Genomic DNA, 19,032 nt, shown 5'->3' with positions numbered 1-19,032 from the left:
GTAAATCTAGAAGTCTGAGGTTATTACAATCCTTTTGTTCTAGTTCCAGCCAACAGTTAGTATCTCTGTTGGGTTGCGCCCATAGAATGATATATTGTAGCTGGTTAGCTATATAGTAGTACATAAAATTTGGTGCCTCTAGACCACCTTTGGATTTACTTTTCTGAAGAGTAGATAGACTAATCTTTGCTTTTTTTTTATTCCAGTAAAATTTTGTAACGGCTGAGTCCAACAACTGGAACCAGTTAGCCGTAGGTTTAAATGGAATCATTGAGAAAAAATAGTTTATTTTAGGTAAAACCTTCATTTTAACGGTGGCTATTCGTCCTATTAAAGAAATAGGAAGATTATTCCAGCGTTCCAAGTCACTATGAATGTTATCCAGAAGTGGAGAAAAGTTTAAATGAATTAAATCAGTTAATTTAGGTGAGATTTTTATGCCTAAGTATTTTAAATTACCTATAGAAAATGAGTAGTGTGGGTCCTGGCTTGCAGGGTTCCATGAATTTTCTGTAATAGGTAGAAGTGTTGATTTTGTCCAGTTAATAGAATAATCTGATAACTGTGAGAATTTAGTTATTAAGTTAAATACTTCCCCTAACGAAATCGCCGGGTTTTCTAAATAAAGTAAAATATCATCGGCATATAGATTAATTTTATGTTCTGTTACCCCAGAGTGAATTCCTTGAATCCTTCTTTCCTGGCGTATGGCTATTGCAAGTGGCTCAATAAATATTGCAAATAATAAAGGGGACAGTGGGCATCCCTGTCTTGTGCCTCTCTGTAAAATGAACTCATCACCTTCTTAACAAAAAAGGCCCTTCTCACCTAGCCAGGTAGGCTGAGTCCTGTTGGCTCTGCCATTCACGGATGATGAAGGCCCCGGTGCTCACTGGGACCTTCAAAGCGACAGAAATGCTTGTGTACCTTTCCCCAGATCGATGCCTAGAGACAATTCCTTTGACGTCATGATTGGTTTGCGCTCTCACCCGTATTCTCAAATGTAGGACCTGACATAGGTGCTTGTGTCACTCAACATCATGAATGTGGATAAAGCCAAGTGCTGTGCATTCTTTATGATGACCTGCACTGTATTATAATTATTTTTTACTCAAGCACAAGTTAGGCCTGTCTAAAGAAAGAGAAAATTGAGAGAAAGTCACATTCTTGAAATGATGTATCTGAGCCAATGTATCAAAGAAAGGAAATGACTGCTTCCACATGTAACAATAAAGTGAATTTGTTCCACTTCAATCAGTTTTGTCTAGAAAGTTAGTTGTTACCACACACTTTAACCACAAAGCGTAATGGTGCAGAGGAGGAAAGGTCCCAAACTTTATAAATAAAAAATAAATAAAACAAATCAATTTACAGTGTAATGTTTTTATTTAGAACTTGTTTTATATATGATAAACCCTCGGTCCCTGCAAAATGACATTTTCAGGAATGTACAATTTGATTTTCTCTGTAACCTTCTGTCTTTTTTACACAATCACTCTCAACATCTCAGAATGCAAAGTTCCTCATTTGCTCATACGCTGGACCATTGAAAGCACTTTGTGCGACTGGCCATGCTCTCACTGGTGAGATTTACATGTTCCTTGCATCTTATAAAAATGCGACCTTATAATTACATGGGGAACTGGATGTAGAGCAGAGCTTGGCAATGTTCTGTACAAAGAGGAGGTTAGATGTGGGTGACTGGCACAACAGTAACATGATGGTCGTCTTTTTGCGGTATGGTCATAAAGGAACAGAGTATTATAATTCCAGAATGCCTTGTGTGACAGATACTTCTAGGGGGGTGCAGGCTTAAAATATTTCAAGTACAAATAGGAAATGAGCAAAAGTCAGGTCCGTAGTCCTAACCTCCAAAAATACCAAGTCCCAGAGGGGGGATAAAAAAAAAAGATAGAACACAATCTAATCAAACCTTTTTGATCCTGTTTTGGTGTTGATTTTATATTATGTGTGGTGTATATATTTTGTATTTTATCTTACAAGATTCCCTGATGGCCAGTGCAGAGAGTAAGAGAAAACAGAAGGCAAACAAGAAACTCAGCTTATTTTACAGACAGTAGAAACCATATGTGGGAGATGTGGAGCGCAGTGGCTCAATTTTTCCAGTGGGAGGAGCACTTTTGTGTCGCATCAACCCTACCAGATTGGGATGAAGAGACAGAACCAGGAAGAAAGGAGAGCAGATAGTTGTGGGAGGAAAATAAAGGGCATAGTTTATCCATCCCATCCATCTCTGCTGGAGTGTCTCCACAAGTTCATCAAGTGTTTTCAAAGTCTTTGTCCCCCTGGCCCCTTCCATCCTGGGGTTGAAGTGAGAGGGCTTGACGGAGGTCCGACTGGCCCGCGACGCTCCGCACTGGAGGACTGCTGGTTTTTACTCATTCTGTGGAGGAAAATAAGCAGACAGAGAGTGAATACAGATACAGTATTCCAGCCACTGAATGGATCACATCCGCTCACATTACTGTCATTTTGGGTTTTCTTTCATAATTTGGCCTGTAACATATTGTTGAAAAAAGCCAGAAACAAGACAGTTATGTGCTTCTGTACATATGTGGTCATGTAGACGAATGTTTGGCAATCACTCATTCGTAATTCTGGGTATGGCTGTAAATCATGGGGTGCATGGAATTATTTAGAGGCTTGTGAATGTCCTTGATATTCATGAGAAAGTAAAGTACATTTGAAATATGAAAATGCGGACGTGTCGTCGAACAGTCGGGATGTGCGCAGTGTTCTGGCTAACTCATACCAAGAGCTTTATTTCTGTGGATTGCCGCGCCATCTGCACTCGGCGTAAACACGGTCGCATCTTCATTTTCATACTGGGACAAGTCACCGGGATTTCTTTTGGACCTCATTGAAACTGACTGTCCAATCAGACAAATGACAAAAAAGGTAATGAAAAGAAAAGGATAGTTCAGGAAATTAAATTGTTTTTGCAAAAACATTTTTTTTCTAAGAACATTAAATGATGTTTGTAAAAGAAGTCTACATCAGTCCAATAACTTTGCTGTTTGTTTCTGTGTGGGACTGAAAGGGAAGTAAAACAATGATTTTCATGCATTGGTGATGATGCAAGAATGGAGCATGAGCCAAAGGGCTAAACCATGACATTGTGGGCCATTTCTGGATCACTGGACATTTCCGACAACATTACATGTTTTTGATACGTTATAATGCTTGAAACACATCCAGATATACACGGTGGGTTCTGTGGCTCTTGGCAAAGGTCTTTAGACTGCCTTCTAATTGCTGTTGTGTCTTGTCTCTGTTTAGAACATTGAGTGTGACCCAAGACTGCACAGCTTGGCAGCAGAATCCTCTTTGAAGCGGATTTTAGTGTTTTTTTATTTTATTTTTTTGTCTATTGGTCTTTGAACTGCAGACATTCACAGTTATAGTTTTACTTTGTAGACTAGCATACCTGATTTGTGGACTTCGAAAGAGGACCAGAACACGTAACCGCTCACTGATCTTGCATTACATTAAGAAGTCTTAAATTGATAAGATACGTTACATTTTTAAAGATATTAAAAATAATTTGAAAATTTAGTTTTATACTCAGCTGACTTAAAGCATGAAACAAATCTAGAACTGGCAATTATTTCTCATATGTTGGGGGGGAATTAAAAACAGAAAGCGCTAACTTCCCTTCTGATTAAGTATGTACTGTACTTCAAATGTAATAATTACAGTGAAATACAGACTACAGTGTTTCGCTTTTCCCACATTTTCACCTATGCCCCATTCAGTTGGCTTGGGAGCGTCGATGACTCTATGCAACAGCCATTTTTAGAGCTCTCCAAAGACACCCGATCGGACTCAAGTCTGGGCTCGGGTTTAGCCACTCAAGAGCATTCATGGTAAAAAGTTGCCATGAAGCCATTCCTTATTGTCTTGACTGTGTGCTTTGGGTTGTTGTCCTGTTGGAAGGTAAACCTGCACCCCAGTCTGAGGTCCTGACCACTTTGGAGCAGGTCTTCATCCAGGATGTCTCCTTACATTGCTGCATTCATATTTCCCTCAAACCTGACTCGTCTCTCAGTTCCTACCGCTGAAAAACTTCCCCGCAGCATGATACTGTCACAACCATGCTTCACGATTGGTATTCGTATTGCCTGGTTTCCTCCCAAAAATGACACCTGCCATTTACGCCAAAGAGTTCAATCTTTGTCTACTTTTATCAGACCAGAGAATTTATTTTCTCATTGTCTGAGAGTCCTTCACGTGCCTTTTGGCAAACTCCAGGCGAGTTGTCATGTGCCTTTTACTAAGGAATGGCTTCCGTCTGGCCACTCTACCATACAGGCCTGATTGGTGGAGTGCTGCAGAGATGGTTGTCCTCTCTTCACAGAATACCAGCTGGAGCTCTGACAGAGTGACCATCGGGTTCTTGGTCACCTGCTTGACGAAGGCCCTTCTCTACCTGATTGCTCAGTTTAACCCCTGGGCGTTATTATATTTTGATTAAATTCTTGTAATTTTTGCCCAAATTAGGCATTTCCTTTGAAGTGCGATAACTTAGTCATTTATGAATATTTTTTTCACTTTCAACCGCTCAAAATGTTCACTGGCATCAACCTACAGTATCTATACATATATAGTTAAAAAAAATTCAATTTTTTTTTTTTAATGCCCTCTATGGACAATAATAGCAGTATTATGCTAACAGCAAAATTAACTATGCTGTATATATATATGTGTAAAATAAAGGTCTAATTTGAATATTTCATATGACATATTTAGAGGCTTGAATAAGTCCATAAGTCATAACAATAGAATTTTTTCTGCATGCCCAGTTTTCACACAATGGCAGATTTCCGAATAGCACAAAACTCTTGTAATTTTGCCAAAATCAGGCATTTCCTTTGAAGTGAGATAACTTAGTCATTTATGAATATTTTTTTCACTTTCAACCGCTCAAACTGTTCAGTGGCATCAGACCTATCTGTACACATCTGTACATTGGCTTCCGCTTCCGGTCACGTTGGCGCAGCACGTCTGCGACACGGGCTCCGTGGAAAAGCTGCAGTTCTTCCAACTTTTCCTTATTTAACTTTTAATTTTTTACTTTTTTAAATTATGAGCCACTTGCTCAATCTGTCCGCGACTCCTACGCGAGTTACAGCACACGTCGGGGGTGAACGGAGCCTAATCGAACAATCTAACAAGATCAAAGGAACGACATGGCTTTGGCTTTGTTGTCATACGTCAGAGACGCGCTCTGGGCCCTCCGTTCAACAAGCGACACACCACCTCCCGACCTGCCGGAGGAGATTCGGCGAGCAGACTGGGGAATACGCCACCGGAGATGAGGACAACGAGGTGGAGCACGCCAAAGGCTCCGGAGGAGAGGATGCAGACCAGCGCTGCCGTCCTTGCTGCTCGGCAACGTGAGGTCCTTAAAGAGCAAGCTGGATGAGCTGAGGAGCCTCATCTCAGCCTGCCGCGAGCACAGTGACGCCTGCGCCATGGTGTTCACGGAGACATGGCTCCACAGCGACATCCCAGACTCTTTGTGTGAGATCGAGGGATTCTCACTCATTCGCGCCGACAGGACTGAGGCGTCGGGAAAAAGCAGAGGTGGGTGCGTCTGCATTTACATTAACGACAACTGGTGTCGGAATTACGCGGTGCGGCGGATCACCTGCACCCCCGACGTGGAGCTTCTCTGCCTAAGTCTGAGGCCGGGCTACCTGCCGAGGGGGTTTTGAAACATTTTCCTCTGCGGCGTGTACGTTCCGCCCAGCGGGAACGCCGCCAGCGCCGCCGCCTTTATCTCCGACTGCGTTCAACAACAACTGCGACAGTGCACGGAGGCCCCGGTTTTAATCTTAGGGGACCTCAACCACTGCAAATTGGAGCTGTCTCTCCCCGGTTTTCATCAGTATGTAAAATGTGGAACAAGGGGAGACAGAGTCCTGGACAAATGCTTTGGGAACGTGAAGAACGCATATGTGAGTAGAGCCCGCCCCCCCCCTCTCCAACTCTGACCACAACACAATTCACCTCATCCCCACCTACAAAACAGCTCTCAAACGCAGCAAACCACAAAGAAAGACGGTTAAAATCTGGTCTCATGACAGCATTGAGACCCTTAAAGGATGTTTCCTATGCACAGAGTGGAATACCTTTGATGGGCTGGATATGGATACTGCTGCTGTGACTGTAACTGACTATATTAAATTCTGTGTGGACAACATCATTCCTACAAAGGAAATAACTGTTTACCCCAACAACAAACCGTACATTACTAAGGAGGTTAAAGACTGTATTAACCGCAAAAAAAGGGCATTTAAGAACCAGGACAGAGCCCACCTCAAACTGGTTCAAAAAGAACTCAAACACATGCTTAAAGAAGCAAAAAAGAAGCACAAACAGACTATAGAAAAACACTTTGCTGCTAACAACTAAGAAAATGTGGGACACCATGAGGAGGATCACCAACTTGACTCCTGCTCAAAAAGGTCTCAGCACTCTAAATGACCTCCAGAAGGCAAGGGAGCTGAATGACTTTTATTTAAGATTCGAAACCCAGGACTTCTCCTCTGAATGTGGGGAGGTCCTGAGGTCCATTTCAGTGAACGAGCAGGACTCAAGGCTGGTCATTCATCCCCATGATGTCCAATCTGCTTTTAGGTCTGTCTGCACAAAGAAGGCCTCAGGAACAGATGGGATATCTGCCCTTCTGCTAAAATCCTGTGCAGAGGAGCTCACAGCGGCATGGCAGCCCATCTTCCAGAGATCTGTGGACTCACACTCCATTCCCAGTCTCTGGAAAAAATCAGTAATCCCCCCGGTTTCTAAAAAACAATGTCCTGTAGTCAATAATGACTTCAGGCCTGTGGCTCTAACTTCCATTGTTATGAAGTGTTTCGAGAGGCTGATGGTGACTCGGCTCAGGGGGGAGGTGGATGCACACTTAGACTCCCTTCAGTTTGCCTACAAGCGGGGTCGCGCTGACGATGCTATCAACAGCATCACACATCTGGTCAGCAAACATCTGGACGTCCCTAAAGCTTATGCACGTGTGTTGTTTTTTGACTTTAGCTCAGCGTTCAACACAATGCAGCCGCACCTGCTTTTGGGTAAAATGAAGGAGATGAATGTGAACCCGTACATCTCGAGGTGGTATCACTCCTTTCTGACACAGCGCACACAGCAAGTCAGGGTCAACAGCTCCCTCTCGGAACCCAGATTGATAAGCACAGGCGCCCCGCAGGGCTGCGTCAGCTCCCCGGTCCTCTTCACATTGTACACAAATGATTGTGTGACATCACACCCTGAGAACTTTATCATTAAGTTCTCTGATGACACCGCTATCGTCAGCTTGCTGCAGGCCGGCGGTAGCCCACTGGACTATTTCTCAAAAATAGAGAAATTTGTCCAGTGGTGTGACCGGAATCATCTTGTGCTCAATGTGGGGAAGACAGAGGAGGTGATATTTGATCCAAAAACTGTGGGTGACCACGGGCCAGTCGTCATTAAAGGCAATCACATCAGCCAGGTGGGTTCATACAGGTATCTGGAGGGTACACGTTGGAAGTCTCTGCTCCAAACTCCAACAGCGTCTCTATTTCCTACGCAAACTTCGGGTCTATGGAGTGGAGCAGAGGACCATGCTGTTGTTCTACCAGGCTGCATTGGAAAGTATCATCAGATACGGCCTTGCGGCCTGGTACGGCAACCTGACTGTGCAGTCAAGGTCACAGATTGCCGGTCTGGTGCGGACTGCCATGAAGATCATGGGGGTCGGGAATCATCCTTCCCTACAGATGCTTTATGAGCGGTCCGTCACCAGACTGGCACAGAAAATTGTTACTGACCCGACTCACATTCTGCATCATGAGTTCCAGCTACTGCCTTCTGGCAGGAGATTCAGGGCCCCCAGAACCAGGCTGAACCGCTACAAGAACTCATTCCTGCCGACATCCATCAAATTACTTAATAACCGACATTAACTAAGTGGTGCAATATATATATATATATATATGAGTGTGTGTGTATTATTTATTTTAATTATCTCTCTCTATTCTGTTGTTTTTCTTATTGTAAACTACTGCTGCACTTCTTATTTAATTTTGATTTTATCTCTTTCTATTCTGCTGTTTTTTCCTTACTGTAAACTGCAGCTGGACGGAGTCCAGGAAAAAGTTCCCCACGGGGAAAATAAAAGTATATCGTATCGTATATATAGTTTTTATTTTATTTTATTTTTTTAATGCCCCCTATGGACAATAATAGCAGTATTATGCTAATAGCAAGACTAACTATGCTGTATATATATATATAAAATAAAAGACTAATTTGAATATTTCATATGACATATTTAGAGGCTTGAATAAGTCCATAAGTCATAACAATAGAATTTTTTCTGCATGCCCAGTTTACACACAATGGCAGTTTTCCGAGTAGTACAAAACTCTTGTAATTTTGCCAAAATCAGGCATTTCCTTTGAAGTGAGATAGCTTAGTCATTTATGAATATTTTTTTCTCTTTCAACCGCTCAAAATGTTCAGTGGCAACAGACCTATCTACACATATATAGTTTTTATTTTTATTTATTTTTATTTATTTTTTTAATTCCCCCTATGACAACAATAGCAGTATTATGCTAATAGCAAGACTAACTATGTTGTATATATATATATATAAAATAAAATAATAATTGGAATATTTCATATGACATAGTTAGAGGCTCAAACAAGTCCATAAGTCATAATAGAATTTTTTTATGCATGCATTTTGTATTCATTTATTAGCCTTTGGCGCCACCTAGTGGATTTTCGTGTTAACACTCTCAACACACAAATTCTTCTATTTTCATGTTTATGGCTCGTCAAAGAAGCGATTGCATCAGTAATCACGGAAAATGCATTATAACACATCAGGATTACAGCATATCAAAAACTGTGATTTATAATGGGAGTCAATGAGCCAAAATCGGGCATTATTACAAGAATTTCGTGTCCATCTCTCCCTCCTGTTTGGTAATAATTATAAATTACAGCATGGCGCCAATTTGAACTTCTACATTTTTTAACAATCCTGGTGAAATGTCAGGTCCCTAGTGTATTTTTTTCAAATGCTTTTTCTTTGATGAAACAGAAAAACAGAAAAATGCCCAAAAATGGACAAATAACGCCCACGGGTTAAACAGGCTTTCAGTTGAAACAACCAGCTTTAGAAAAAGTCCTGGTGGTTTTGGAGGACACTGTGCTTATTCAAACCTTCAATTTTGGCATTTCGGCCGATTACCAGTTGGTTTTAAAAAGTTAAGATTTCAATAACCGCTAATACTGGCTGTCACTGGTAATGAGCTTTTTTTTTTTTTTGCATAGTTGGGTAAATGAGCCGTCTATTTGAAGTTAATTTCTTGGTCTGTTCTAAAATTAGCTCCGCAATGATGGGACGCTGTGACTTACTAGAATATTAACATTTATTTAATTATAGGTAACATATACGCGTTTCTCAATGTACCAAATAATCGACTTAGTTTAAAAATAAAATAGATTATGTTCAATGGAAAAAACGTTTTTATTTACCCAAATATTTCAAAAAAGGTCATTTTAGAGCTGTAATTTGAATACCATGATACTGCGATATTTTTGCTCATGGTTATCATACCAACAGAATCTAATATCGACCTATGCCTACTTCAAAGCAGTCAACATCCTGTCTTGGAGGTCTACAGACAGACAATTCTCCTTTGAACTGATGCGTTTGTGCTCGTCACCCGTGGGACCTTATATAGACAGGTGTGTGTGTGTGTGTGTGTGTGTGTGTGTCCAATCCAATCCAAATTGTGTCCAATCAACTGAATTTACCACAGGTGGACTCAAATTAAGCTGTGGAAACCTCTCAAAATGTGAAACAATTGAAGCGCTGTGAATACTTGTGTATCTTAAACATGTTTCATGCACCCAGCCATCCATTTTCTAAACCACTTATCCTGACTAGGGTGGTGAGATCACTGTAAACGTGTTTCAATAGGACAAATATGACAATAAACATTTAAGAAGAACGGTTGATAAATACACTGACAACACAAACGGAATTGGTTTGACTGGACTGACCTTATGTTAACTTCTTGGCTTTGTTGTAAAGGGAGTCCACCACCTTGCTCATGTTCTGAATGGTCTCCAGGGCCGCCTCGTACGTCTTGTCGACCACAGGTTCATCAAAGACAATGAGCACACCTTCACCTTGGTCTAAAATACCTGTCAGTATCAATGGCAGGCCAGAAGACAGAAGCAAGGAGAGTGAAACGAAAAACTCACTCCAGATGGCTAAAGCTAGTTTGTTTACCGATACATGTTAGATACATTTGTGGTTTTATTGTTGGGGTAATAGAAAACTGCAATACAGTAGATTAATCAAGTGATTGTACTGAAAGCAGATAACAATACAACAAATATAAAAACAACCATAAAGGCATATACAAGCATCACACTGGTCAGTAAAAAAAATGTGCCAGACAAATAGAAGTAACATGTATTGGAAATGTGTAAAACTATGTGAGAAAAGATACAAAAATGTCCCAAATAGTTGAAATCTGCCATTTTATTAAAGGCAGCCTCAGTTACATACCGTGAAACTTTTGGTCCAGAATCATCTGCGATAATTTCCTCTCGACATCACCCTGAAAGAAAAACCCATTGGGATTCTGCACAATTCACTGCACACACAAAAATAAATTGCTACTTAAAATCAACTTATGACCAGCAACACATACCTTAGACAGTTTGATGATGGCGGAAATGTGTGCCATCTGGTAAGAGAAAAGACCAATAGTACATTCAATACAATACAGTCCATTTTTGCTCATATTGACAGAGATGCTAAATCACAGAACCAATACTACAAATACATAAAGTCTATCATTGAAAAATACGTACTAGTATATTTATTGTGTACATAAAGTAGAAAGAAATAGCATCAGAATTACTGCAGCCCTTACTTGGACCCTGGAGAAAGGCTCAATAACCCTGATGAGGTTCTGCTCAAGCAGGTTGTCATAGAGCTTGGTCAGATGTGTTCGTATGATGGGATCGTCCCTCAGTTCTGCTTTATACTCTGTCAGTGCCTTCGGAAGGAAGGAGACTGTATATTACACACATGTTATTCTCTATCCTGCCTGAGCAAGGCACTAGTTTGTGCACTTGAGGCAACTATATACACAAACCTTTTCAAAATCGGCAAGCGATCGATTCTTGCTGGCCTGTGCTACACATTTCAGAGAATCTGTCTGTAGAGAAAGAGACAGTTGATCATGAAAAAACAATTTATTTAGGGTTGGCCAGGCTATAATTACCTGACAATATTATTTATCGCCTTAAAGTGAAATCTCAGATTTTCATTTTAGTCCCCACTGCCATTTATTGAAAAAGCAAATGACAATGATGTTACTCAAGAATTTTGGCTCAGTTTTTTTCCCATCTGGTTAGTGCAAGTAGCGCATGTGAACAAGCCTTTCAACTACAGAAGCCCTAAAAAGAAAAAATATTTGAACAAATAAATCCCCCCTAACAAATCCTCAATAGTTACAACACTTATGAAAACAAGCGCCTATATGTTTGATCACTGTCAGTCACAAAATATTAGTGGCCGCCTTTTACTAGTCAAAACAGATAATTTCCCATTATTAATAAGACATTCATTCACATTTTTCTGTGAATATAGGTTTGTGGTAATTGACACTATATTTTTTTTTGGGGGGGGGAATTAGATATGCAGGAATGTATTTTGTGAAACAGGAGATTAACAAGATTTCCAAATTGGAATTATACAACAACAGAACCAAACACCCAACACATATAAAAAGAAAGTTATCTTTCTGGAACAGAACAACTGCATCACCTAATCTGTAAAAACATTTTAGGTATCGAGGTAACACTTTCAACATTACTACAGTTGTTATAGAGGTAATGTTGAAGAATTGTACTACGTTATACAGGGATATAAGTACAACCACAATGTTGTTAAATGCTTCTATAACAGAATGCATCGAACCTAACTATTGTAAAGGCATCTGATACAATTGTAGTACAAAATCAGATCTAAAAAGATGAGTAAAACTACCAAATGCAATAATGGTTGAACAGAAATACCTATACAGTACTACAATTTAACCAGTTAGCTAATCGTCTTAAAAAAGTAAAAAGTCAGAATTCTTCTGAGGAATAAAGAAAGTGATATAGTACCTGTCTTCCTGTGTACCGCAGAACGAGCTTGCCACTGATGAGGGCCTGGACATCTTCAGGTCTGAAACAAAAACATGTATCCATGTCTATTATTATTATTATTATTATAATGTTATTTTCAAAGTTGGGATCTTCATGGTGGCGAGTGGTTGCAAAAGCAAGGGGGTTGTTTCTCCAAGAGCTACATTATTGGAGATGCAATCAGTTATGGGCATTAAACATACTAGTCATACTATACAATTTTCAGTATGCCACAAAGAATTAGTGTTCGCTGCGATGGGTCAAATGCAGAGGTACACGTGTACACGTGTGTATGTGTGCATGACAAAAAAAAAAAAAAAAAAAAAAGATTTTTCTTTCTCTTCTTAAATGTGGTTTCTTTAAACCTACAAATTCAGTTTTAATGCTCAACTGAAAATGAAACTTTGCAAATAAATTTCCACCTTTCCAGTGTTTTGAAAGTCTGTTTAGAGTAGAGCCACCCTCATTCAAAATGTCCTCAAGGAGCAGGTGATCGAGACCCAATCTTGCAACACAATAGTCGAAGATGTGCTCTTGAGGGAGGGAGCCGGCTCTCATCGTTCACTTCAAAGAGCCGGCTCTTTGTACCAGCTCGTTCGCGGACGACCCATCACTAGGAGCCACGTCGCACGCACTCTTCATGCACTTGATAGTGGCGCCACATTTCAGAGGCTCTCCTGGAGGCTATTCCTGAAAAGCAGCCCTCAGTCGTCTTCTTTATAGGCGTAGTAGCAAAACGTACAATATCTCTTCAGCTTCTAAATCAATTGAATCTGACTAGGCGGTCGCCATCTTGACTCGTCATACTTGCCAATCACATTCATGTGCACTTCAGGGACATAAACATAGTCAGAAAACATAGTTTGCTGAGACAGTTACACCAAAACATAATGCATTCCACTTCAGCAGCCTCACATGAACTCAACTCAATAACTCCTTCACCATCTATGTACAGTAAGCATATTTATTTTGTTTTCATTGCATTGTACTGTGTAAAAAAAAATAATGTACTGTGAGGAAAAGTTGTTCAGATAATGGATGATGGATGGATGATGTAATTGTATGTATTGCATAGAAAGTATAAGGTATATAATTTGTTTAATTTTTTTAAAGATATTTTTATTATATTTAAAAAAAAATTGATAAGTAGAATTTTGAAACAAAATTTAAATTAACTAATTTACTGCCATAAATTCCTAAAAAAAAGATTATTAAAAATTAAAAGCAAGAGGCGATTAAATTTTTTAATTGTAATTAATCGCATGACTTCACTAGTTAACTAATCACAAATTTGACATCTGTTCTAAATGTACTATAAAAAAATTCTAGGTTTTCATACTCTTGTTAACAAAAGTGGGAAAAAAATGTTAAACTAATAGAAATAGTTAAAATGATTTTCTGACATCTATAGCCGTCAATGGTAGTGAATGAATAAAAAAAGAAAGGAAACGATTATTAATAATTAGGGGCATCAGGCGAGTAAAGTTTTTAATCGTAATTAATCGCATGACTTCACTAGTTAACTCGTGGTTAATCACAAATTGCATATATGTTCTAAATGAACAATAAAAACAATTCTAGGTTTTCATACTTTTGTTAAAAAAAGTGTGTGGGGGGGACTAATAGAAATAGTTCAAATGAATTTTGGACGTTTATAGCAGTCAATGGCAGTGAATGAGTTATGTGATTTGATTTACAAACAAATTCGACTTACAAAACCTCTCGGAACCCTTTGTGTTCATAAATTGAGGACTACTTGTAAACAAAACTCACATAAAGTGATTGCAGCATAATTACAGTTCTTTCCGAATGGCAATGTTGGGGCAGATTAGCATTATCAAACAGTGTTATTCGAAATAACTTCTGATAACTGGCACATCATTTGAGGTTCAGCAAAGTTGTGCACATAGGCACAAGGGGGTTTTATGTTTCGCCATGAGTCCGCTGCATGTGCCTTATGCACAGATCCGTACATCAATTATAGCTTGCATAAAGTAATGTAGTAGATGAAGTGCTGCCTCCGCAAGTGAATTTATGAATTGTAATTATGGGTGGACACTTTTTTCCACACACACTCGCCCTGATCAATGCCCCAGCACCACCTGTTGGTTGTCATGGTAACAAAAGTTGTTTTCAGCAGGTGGGATAAAAAGCACCACCTGTTGGTTGTCATGGTAATAAAAGTTGTATTCAGCAGGTGGGATAAAAAGCAGATAAACGCATACAATTCCATAAAACACTTAATTGCATGTTTTTACTAAATGCATATTAGATAGGCCAATTTCACGATATCGATATTTTTTTTTATACATTGTGCAGCCCTGTTAGTATTGCAACACTTACGCATTGAGCATGATTTTGCAGAGCAGCATATATTTGAGTCCTATGATGGCTCGAGGACTGTCAATTGAGTCGTAGCCTTCAAAGGCCTCGAAGAAGTAGGAGTAAGCCGTCTTCCAGTCTTTCTCCCCTGCTGCATGAGTAATACCTAAAAACACACATAATAAGGTCAGGTCCAAGTATGTTGGACAATTAATACAACCTTGTTGTGTTTCATTTGATATATTGTTATATTTCTCCCAGTTATTCCTTGGATTCAGCACTTTCTCCATGAGCCCTCTCTTGACTTTTAAACAAAAACACATTGAATGATGTGTTTGGTATACTCAAAAGTGATTTTGTTGTTGTTTTTGCTCCTTACCTGATTGCATGTCTAAAGCCGCTTGTAATTTTGGTGGGCAGTAGATGGCATTGGCGGTTGTCCTGGCTGAAGTGAGAGCGGCGCGAGCCTTGGGCAGGTTACTGAGGGCGTGATATGTTTTACTCTCTAGTAGCTGCACCTCTACAAGCAGGGCTTTGTCATCCATCTTCTTCAGCTCCTGCAGTAACTGCGAGCCTGGAGGTGGATACAAACATGTAGTTGCTACAAAACATATTCAACATGACATACAGTCTCCTGTAAAAGTAGTGGAAAGGCAAGATCAATTCCTTTGTTGTTCTAGTATGCTCACTGAAGACGTGGGTTTCAGATTAAAAAATGAATATGAGACAAAAGTTTATAATTCCAGTTTTTATTTCACGTTATTTTCATCTAGATGTGTTAAATAACTCAGGAGTCCTGAGTTAGTACCGAGCACCTTTTTGTTTAAAGCCACCCAGTATTCAAGTGAGCAAAAGTATCTGAACAAACAACATTCTTAAAGATGCATTGTGGAGTTTAAAATGCTAAATAAAGATTTTTCTACATCATGCATGCTCCTCCAATGCCCACATGAGTACAAGGATCCTGACTTTTTAATTGTGACTTGTATCTTCCCTGTGACGGTGACGTCATGCTCGCCCCGCAGACATTTAGTTAGTGTACGACGTGATTTGGATTGAAAATGAAAACAAGGAAAAAAAGAGGCTGGCTTTAAGCACGGACCAAACTCCAGCTCAGACTCCAAGAAACAAAGAGTTTATTTGAGCGCACGTACTCGCACACGCACCATACACAAGCTTGACACAGTGGCTGCAGTTACGCTTTAGGCCAGAGGTGGCAGTCGCGAGTAAAGGTGAGAACCTCCACGATGCAACTTTAAAGTGAGTAACATTTGATACTTGGTAGCATAACCCTTACTTATAGGAACTGCATCAAATCTGCAACCCATTGACTTCACCAGACTGTTGTATTCTCCATTTGAAATGCTTTGCTAGGCCTTGACTGCAGCCTCTTTTAGTTCTTGTTTGTTTAAGGGAGGTGCTCCCTTCAGTCTCCGCTTCAGGAGGTAAAATGCATGTTGGCAAAGGCAGTGTGTTTTGGGTCAATGTCCTGTTTGCATAATGAAGCTTTTTCTGATCAGTTTGGATGCATTTTTCGGTAACTTGCCAGACAAAATGGCCATGTAGAGTTCAGAATTTATTCTGCTGCTACCATTCATGAATGACATCATCAATACAGACTAGTGCGCCTGTTCCAGAAGCAGCCACGCAATCCCAACTTTTCTGATACTAAGATTAACCACTACCAAATGGTTTCTTTTGTCTCATATTCGTCTTTTGATCTGAAACGCAAATGTCTTCAGCATACAACAAAAACAAAGGAATTGCCTTGCCATTCCATACAGACAAATTGGTATGGAACTATGTTCTACCACAGGCCCCGATTGTATGACACTACTCTTGATCATAAGCATACAAACCGATTAAGACAGTAGATTGTAGTGCACTGCAACAAAAACACAACACATGGATACTCACCAAGTTTTAGTGCTTCCGGATAACACTTGGTGTCGAAATAGAGCGAAATAAGTCGAGCCTATGGACAAAGCAGGATAAGAGTTTCAAAGCTGAATCGTAGTGCTCATGTTGAAAATATAGAATACATTCCATGCACAGCCACATTCTACACACATCCAGTTCTTCCAAAGACAGTGTTTCAATTTCAATATTCCATTATTAAGTTGATTCAACTTATTATAATGAACAATGCACTGCCATATGAAAAGCCAAACTGTCATATTCAGAGTAAGTATAACCACATTAAGTGAACCAAATCTTGGGCCCGATGAAAACCAAACAACACGACCAAATGGCACTGAACTGTCATGCAATGTGCAGGTTACTGCCACTAGTTTTCATCAGTGTCCGTATGTAACAGACACGCATAATCATATGTACAAGCATCCACATCAAAACAGTCCAACAGGCCACTGCAAGCCGTGCCGATGTATATACATTTAGTATTTTACAATAACACTGGACAATAGTAAAATGCAAAGTGTGGAGAGAAAGTCTCATCCAATGCATGCGTGCAGTCAATGAATGGCTCAAGGGCCTCTTAAATATCGTTACTCCTTTAGTTCTCGACTGACCTCTCTCTTTGTTATAATATAGCTACAGCATTGGGCAATCAGTTTCTCTCTTGACAATCAGTCTATGTTGTTTGTGATTCAAGAAAAAATAAAAAAATAAAAAAAAATAAAAAATAAAAAATAAAACATAAAATACCAGTACTATACATGGCGCTACATAACACTGTTTCCCAATTATTATTATTATTATTATTATTATTTCTGTCCATGCATAATAATAATAATATATATTAATTTTTTTTTCTCTCACCTCTAGGGCCTGTCTGAGGAAGGTCCTCTTCTCAGCTTTGGCCCATTCTATGCACTCCAGGCAGAGCTCTACTTCCTGACCAGTGGCGGCCTCCATGTCCAGAAACAGGTCCAGCAGGGAGCGGACCAGTCGGGCTGCTTTGGCCTTTGAGATGGAGTTGAGGAACGGCCGCACATATGTCAACAAACCACCAAGTTCTGAAGACAGAGGGAAAAGTATCAGTTCTTATTAGTACAGGTTAAACAATATGGTGTAAAAACATTAAAGCTGTCATATTTTGAAGTAATGATTTAAAGCAGGTCTTGATCTTTTCAGAAGCATGTTTGTGTTTACCTTCAGCTTGTCCCGTCATGGCCAGCAGTCCGCCCAGCTCCAGGATGCTCTGCTCTTTAACTCGCACAGCCTCCTCATCACTATCCTGAATGTCTCGCTTTACTGCAAAACACACACACACACACAAGTTTGATTTACTCTCTTTGTGGGGCCATCTCATTGACATGATGCATTTCCTAGCCCTTTCCCCTAACCATCGAAAATGATTGCCTACCCCTATTCCTTACCCTAACCTCATCCATAACCCTATTCAAACCTAAACTCTAAAACCAAGTCTTGACCCTCAAAAAGAGGTCTAAACTTGTGGGGCCCAGCAAAATGGCCCCACATGGACGGGTGGGAGAGAGAGAGAGACACACACAGACACACGGGTCCCCAACCCTGTCTAATTTATATTACTCAAATCGATATGAATAGGTTGGATTTGAACATTGAACTCTACTTTTAAAGTACGGAAATCAGTATTTATTCACCGTGACGTTAGCTAAGCTGCGTGTGATGATAAGCGCGGACAAGAGAGAAAGTAGAATGAAAACACAACAAAAGATAAACATGCCAACTGCATGATGAAGCCTAATAAAGAGCAGCGTATTGAGTGGGACAAAACGGGAGGCTGTAGCAGCAGTTTGACACTGCTTTCACTGTTCACTTGATATATGGCAGAATTACCACTGACTTCATGCTAACGCGAACTCCTCAACTGTCACACAAGTTCCTGTCCAACGACCGCAAGCCGGCCGGCGAAGCTAACAGTAGCGCAAGTCATCATCTACCGGTGTGGTGCTAGCCCGCTAGCACACCGCTGCTGACTCACCGTACGAGCACGGGAAGAGGAGATTGTCAGCTAACATAGCGTAACATTAACTGCTAACTAGCAAACAACATAGATAATTGAAAACCTCTCCTAGTGGTTTGCGGTTGTGCAGCTACGAAGACAAAATAAAAACAGGCTTTAGTTTCCAGTGTCACGCATATTCGGGTATATTTACCTATTGAATGTAAGATGTCGATTGAGGCATTCCGATCTGTTCCAAGAAGAGACTGTGCTCTCTGTAACTCAGCCACTGCCGCGGCTGCCATCTTTCTGTACCTGCCACACTCCCCCGCTCCGAGTCCACAGCTGCTGGTTTTCTGCTCAAGTCCTTCACGCTCGTTGCCGGTGGACCAATGCTGCCCCCAGCAGGCTGTGCCTGGTTCTTCCTTTCCCCAGAACAATTCATGACCTCCATTGAACCCTATGTTTGGGGCAGGGTTATAATTAAGTTTTATATTTTTAATAAAAGGTAGTTTTGACTGTTTTTTTCTATCCGTTAGTTTTAATTAGTTTTACACTGTTTTTTTTTCGTT

The 19,032-nt window shown here is 40.2% G+C and overlaps 1 protein-coding gene across 1 annotated transcript; it reads right to left on the bottom strand.

Annotated features, from left to right (window-relative positions):
• Window positions 1–1,367: 1,367 nt before the first annotated feature.
• LOC144044143 (26S proteasome non-ATPase regulatory subunit 11A-like) lies at window positions 1,368–18,886 on the bottom strand. The gene is made up of 13 exons (XM_077558372.1): window positions 18,675–18,886; window positions 17,686–17,787; window positions 17,353–17,549; window positions 16,489–16,546; window positions 14,951–15,145; window positions 14,593–14,737; window positions 12,229–12,289; window positions 11,211–11,273; window positions 10,986–11,111; window positions 10,761–10,796; window positions 10,616–10,667; window positions 10,102–10,245; window positions 1,368–2,404 (listed from the first exon to the last, which is right to left on the bottom strand). The coding sequence occupies exons 1-12, from the start codon at window positions 18,763–18,765 to the stop codon at window positions 10,103–10,105; spliced, it is 1,269 nt and encodes a 422-aa protein (XP_077414498.1). The 5' UTR covers window positions 18,766–18,886; the 3' UTR covers window positions 1,368–2,404; window position 10,102.
• Window positions 18,887–19,032: the final 146 nt, after the last annotated feature.

Source organism: Vanacampus margaritifer, chromosome 2, assembly GCF_051991255.1.
Source record: "Vanacampus margaritifer isolate UIUO_Vmar chromosome 2, RoL_Vmar_1.0, whole genome shotgun sequence".
Taxonomy (NCBI): Eukaryota; Metazoa; Chordata; class Actinopteri; order Syngnathiformes; family Syngnathidae; genus Vanacampus; species Vanacampus margaritifer.
The sequence above is the reverse complement of the archived record's forward strand: the minus strand, read 5'-3'. Positions and strand labels throughout refer to the sequence as shown.

Coding starts and splice junctions, on each gene's coding strand:
- LOC144044143 (XM_077558372.1), bottom strand. CDS start 18,765: ATGGCAGCCGCGGCAGTGGCTGAGTTACAGAGAGCACAGTCTCTTCTT. Junction 17,550..17,685: donor CATGACGGGACAAGCTGAAG/GTAAACACAAAC, acceptor CTCTGTCTTCAG/AACTTGGTGGTTTGTTGACA. Junction 10,246..10,615: donor TCTGGACCAAAAGTTTCACG/GTATGTAACTGA, acceptor TGATACTGACAG/GTATTTTAGACCAAGGTGAA.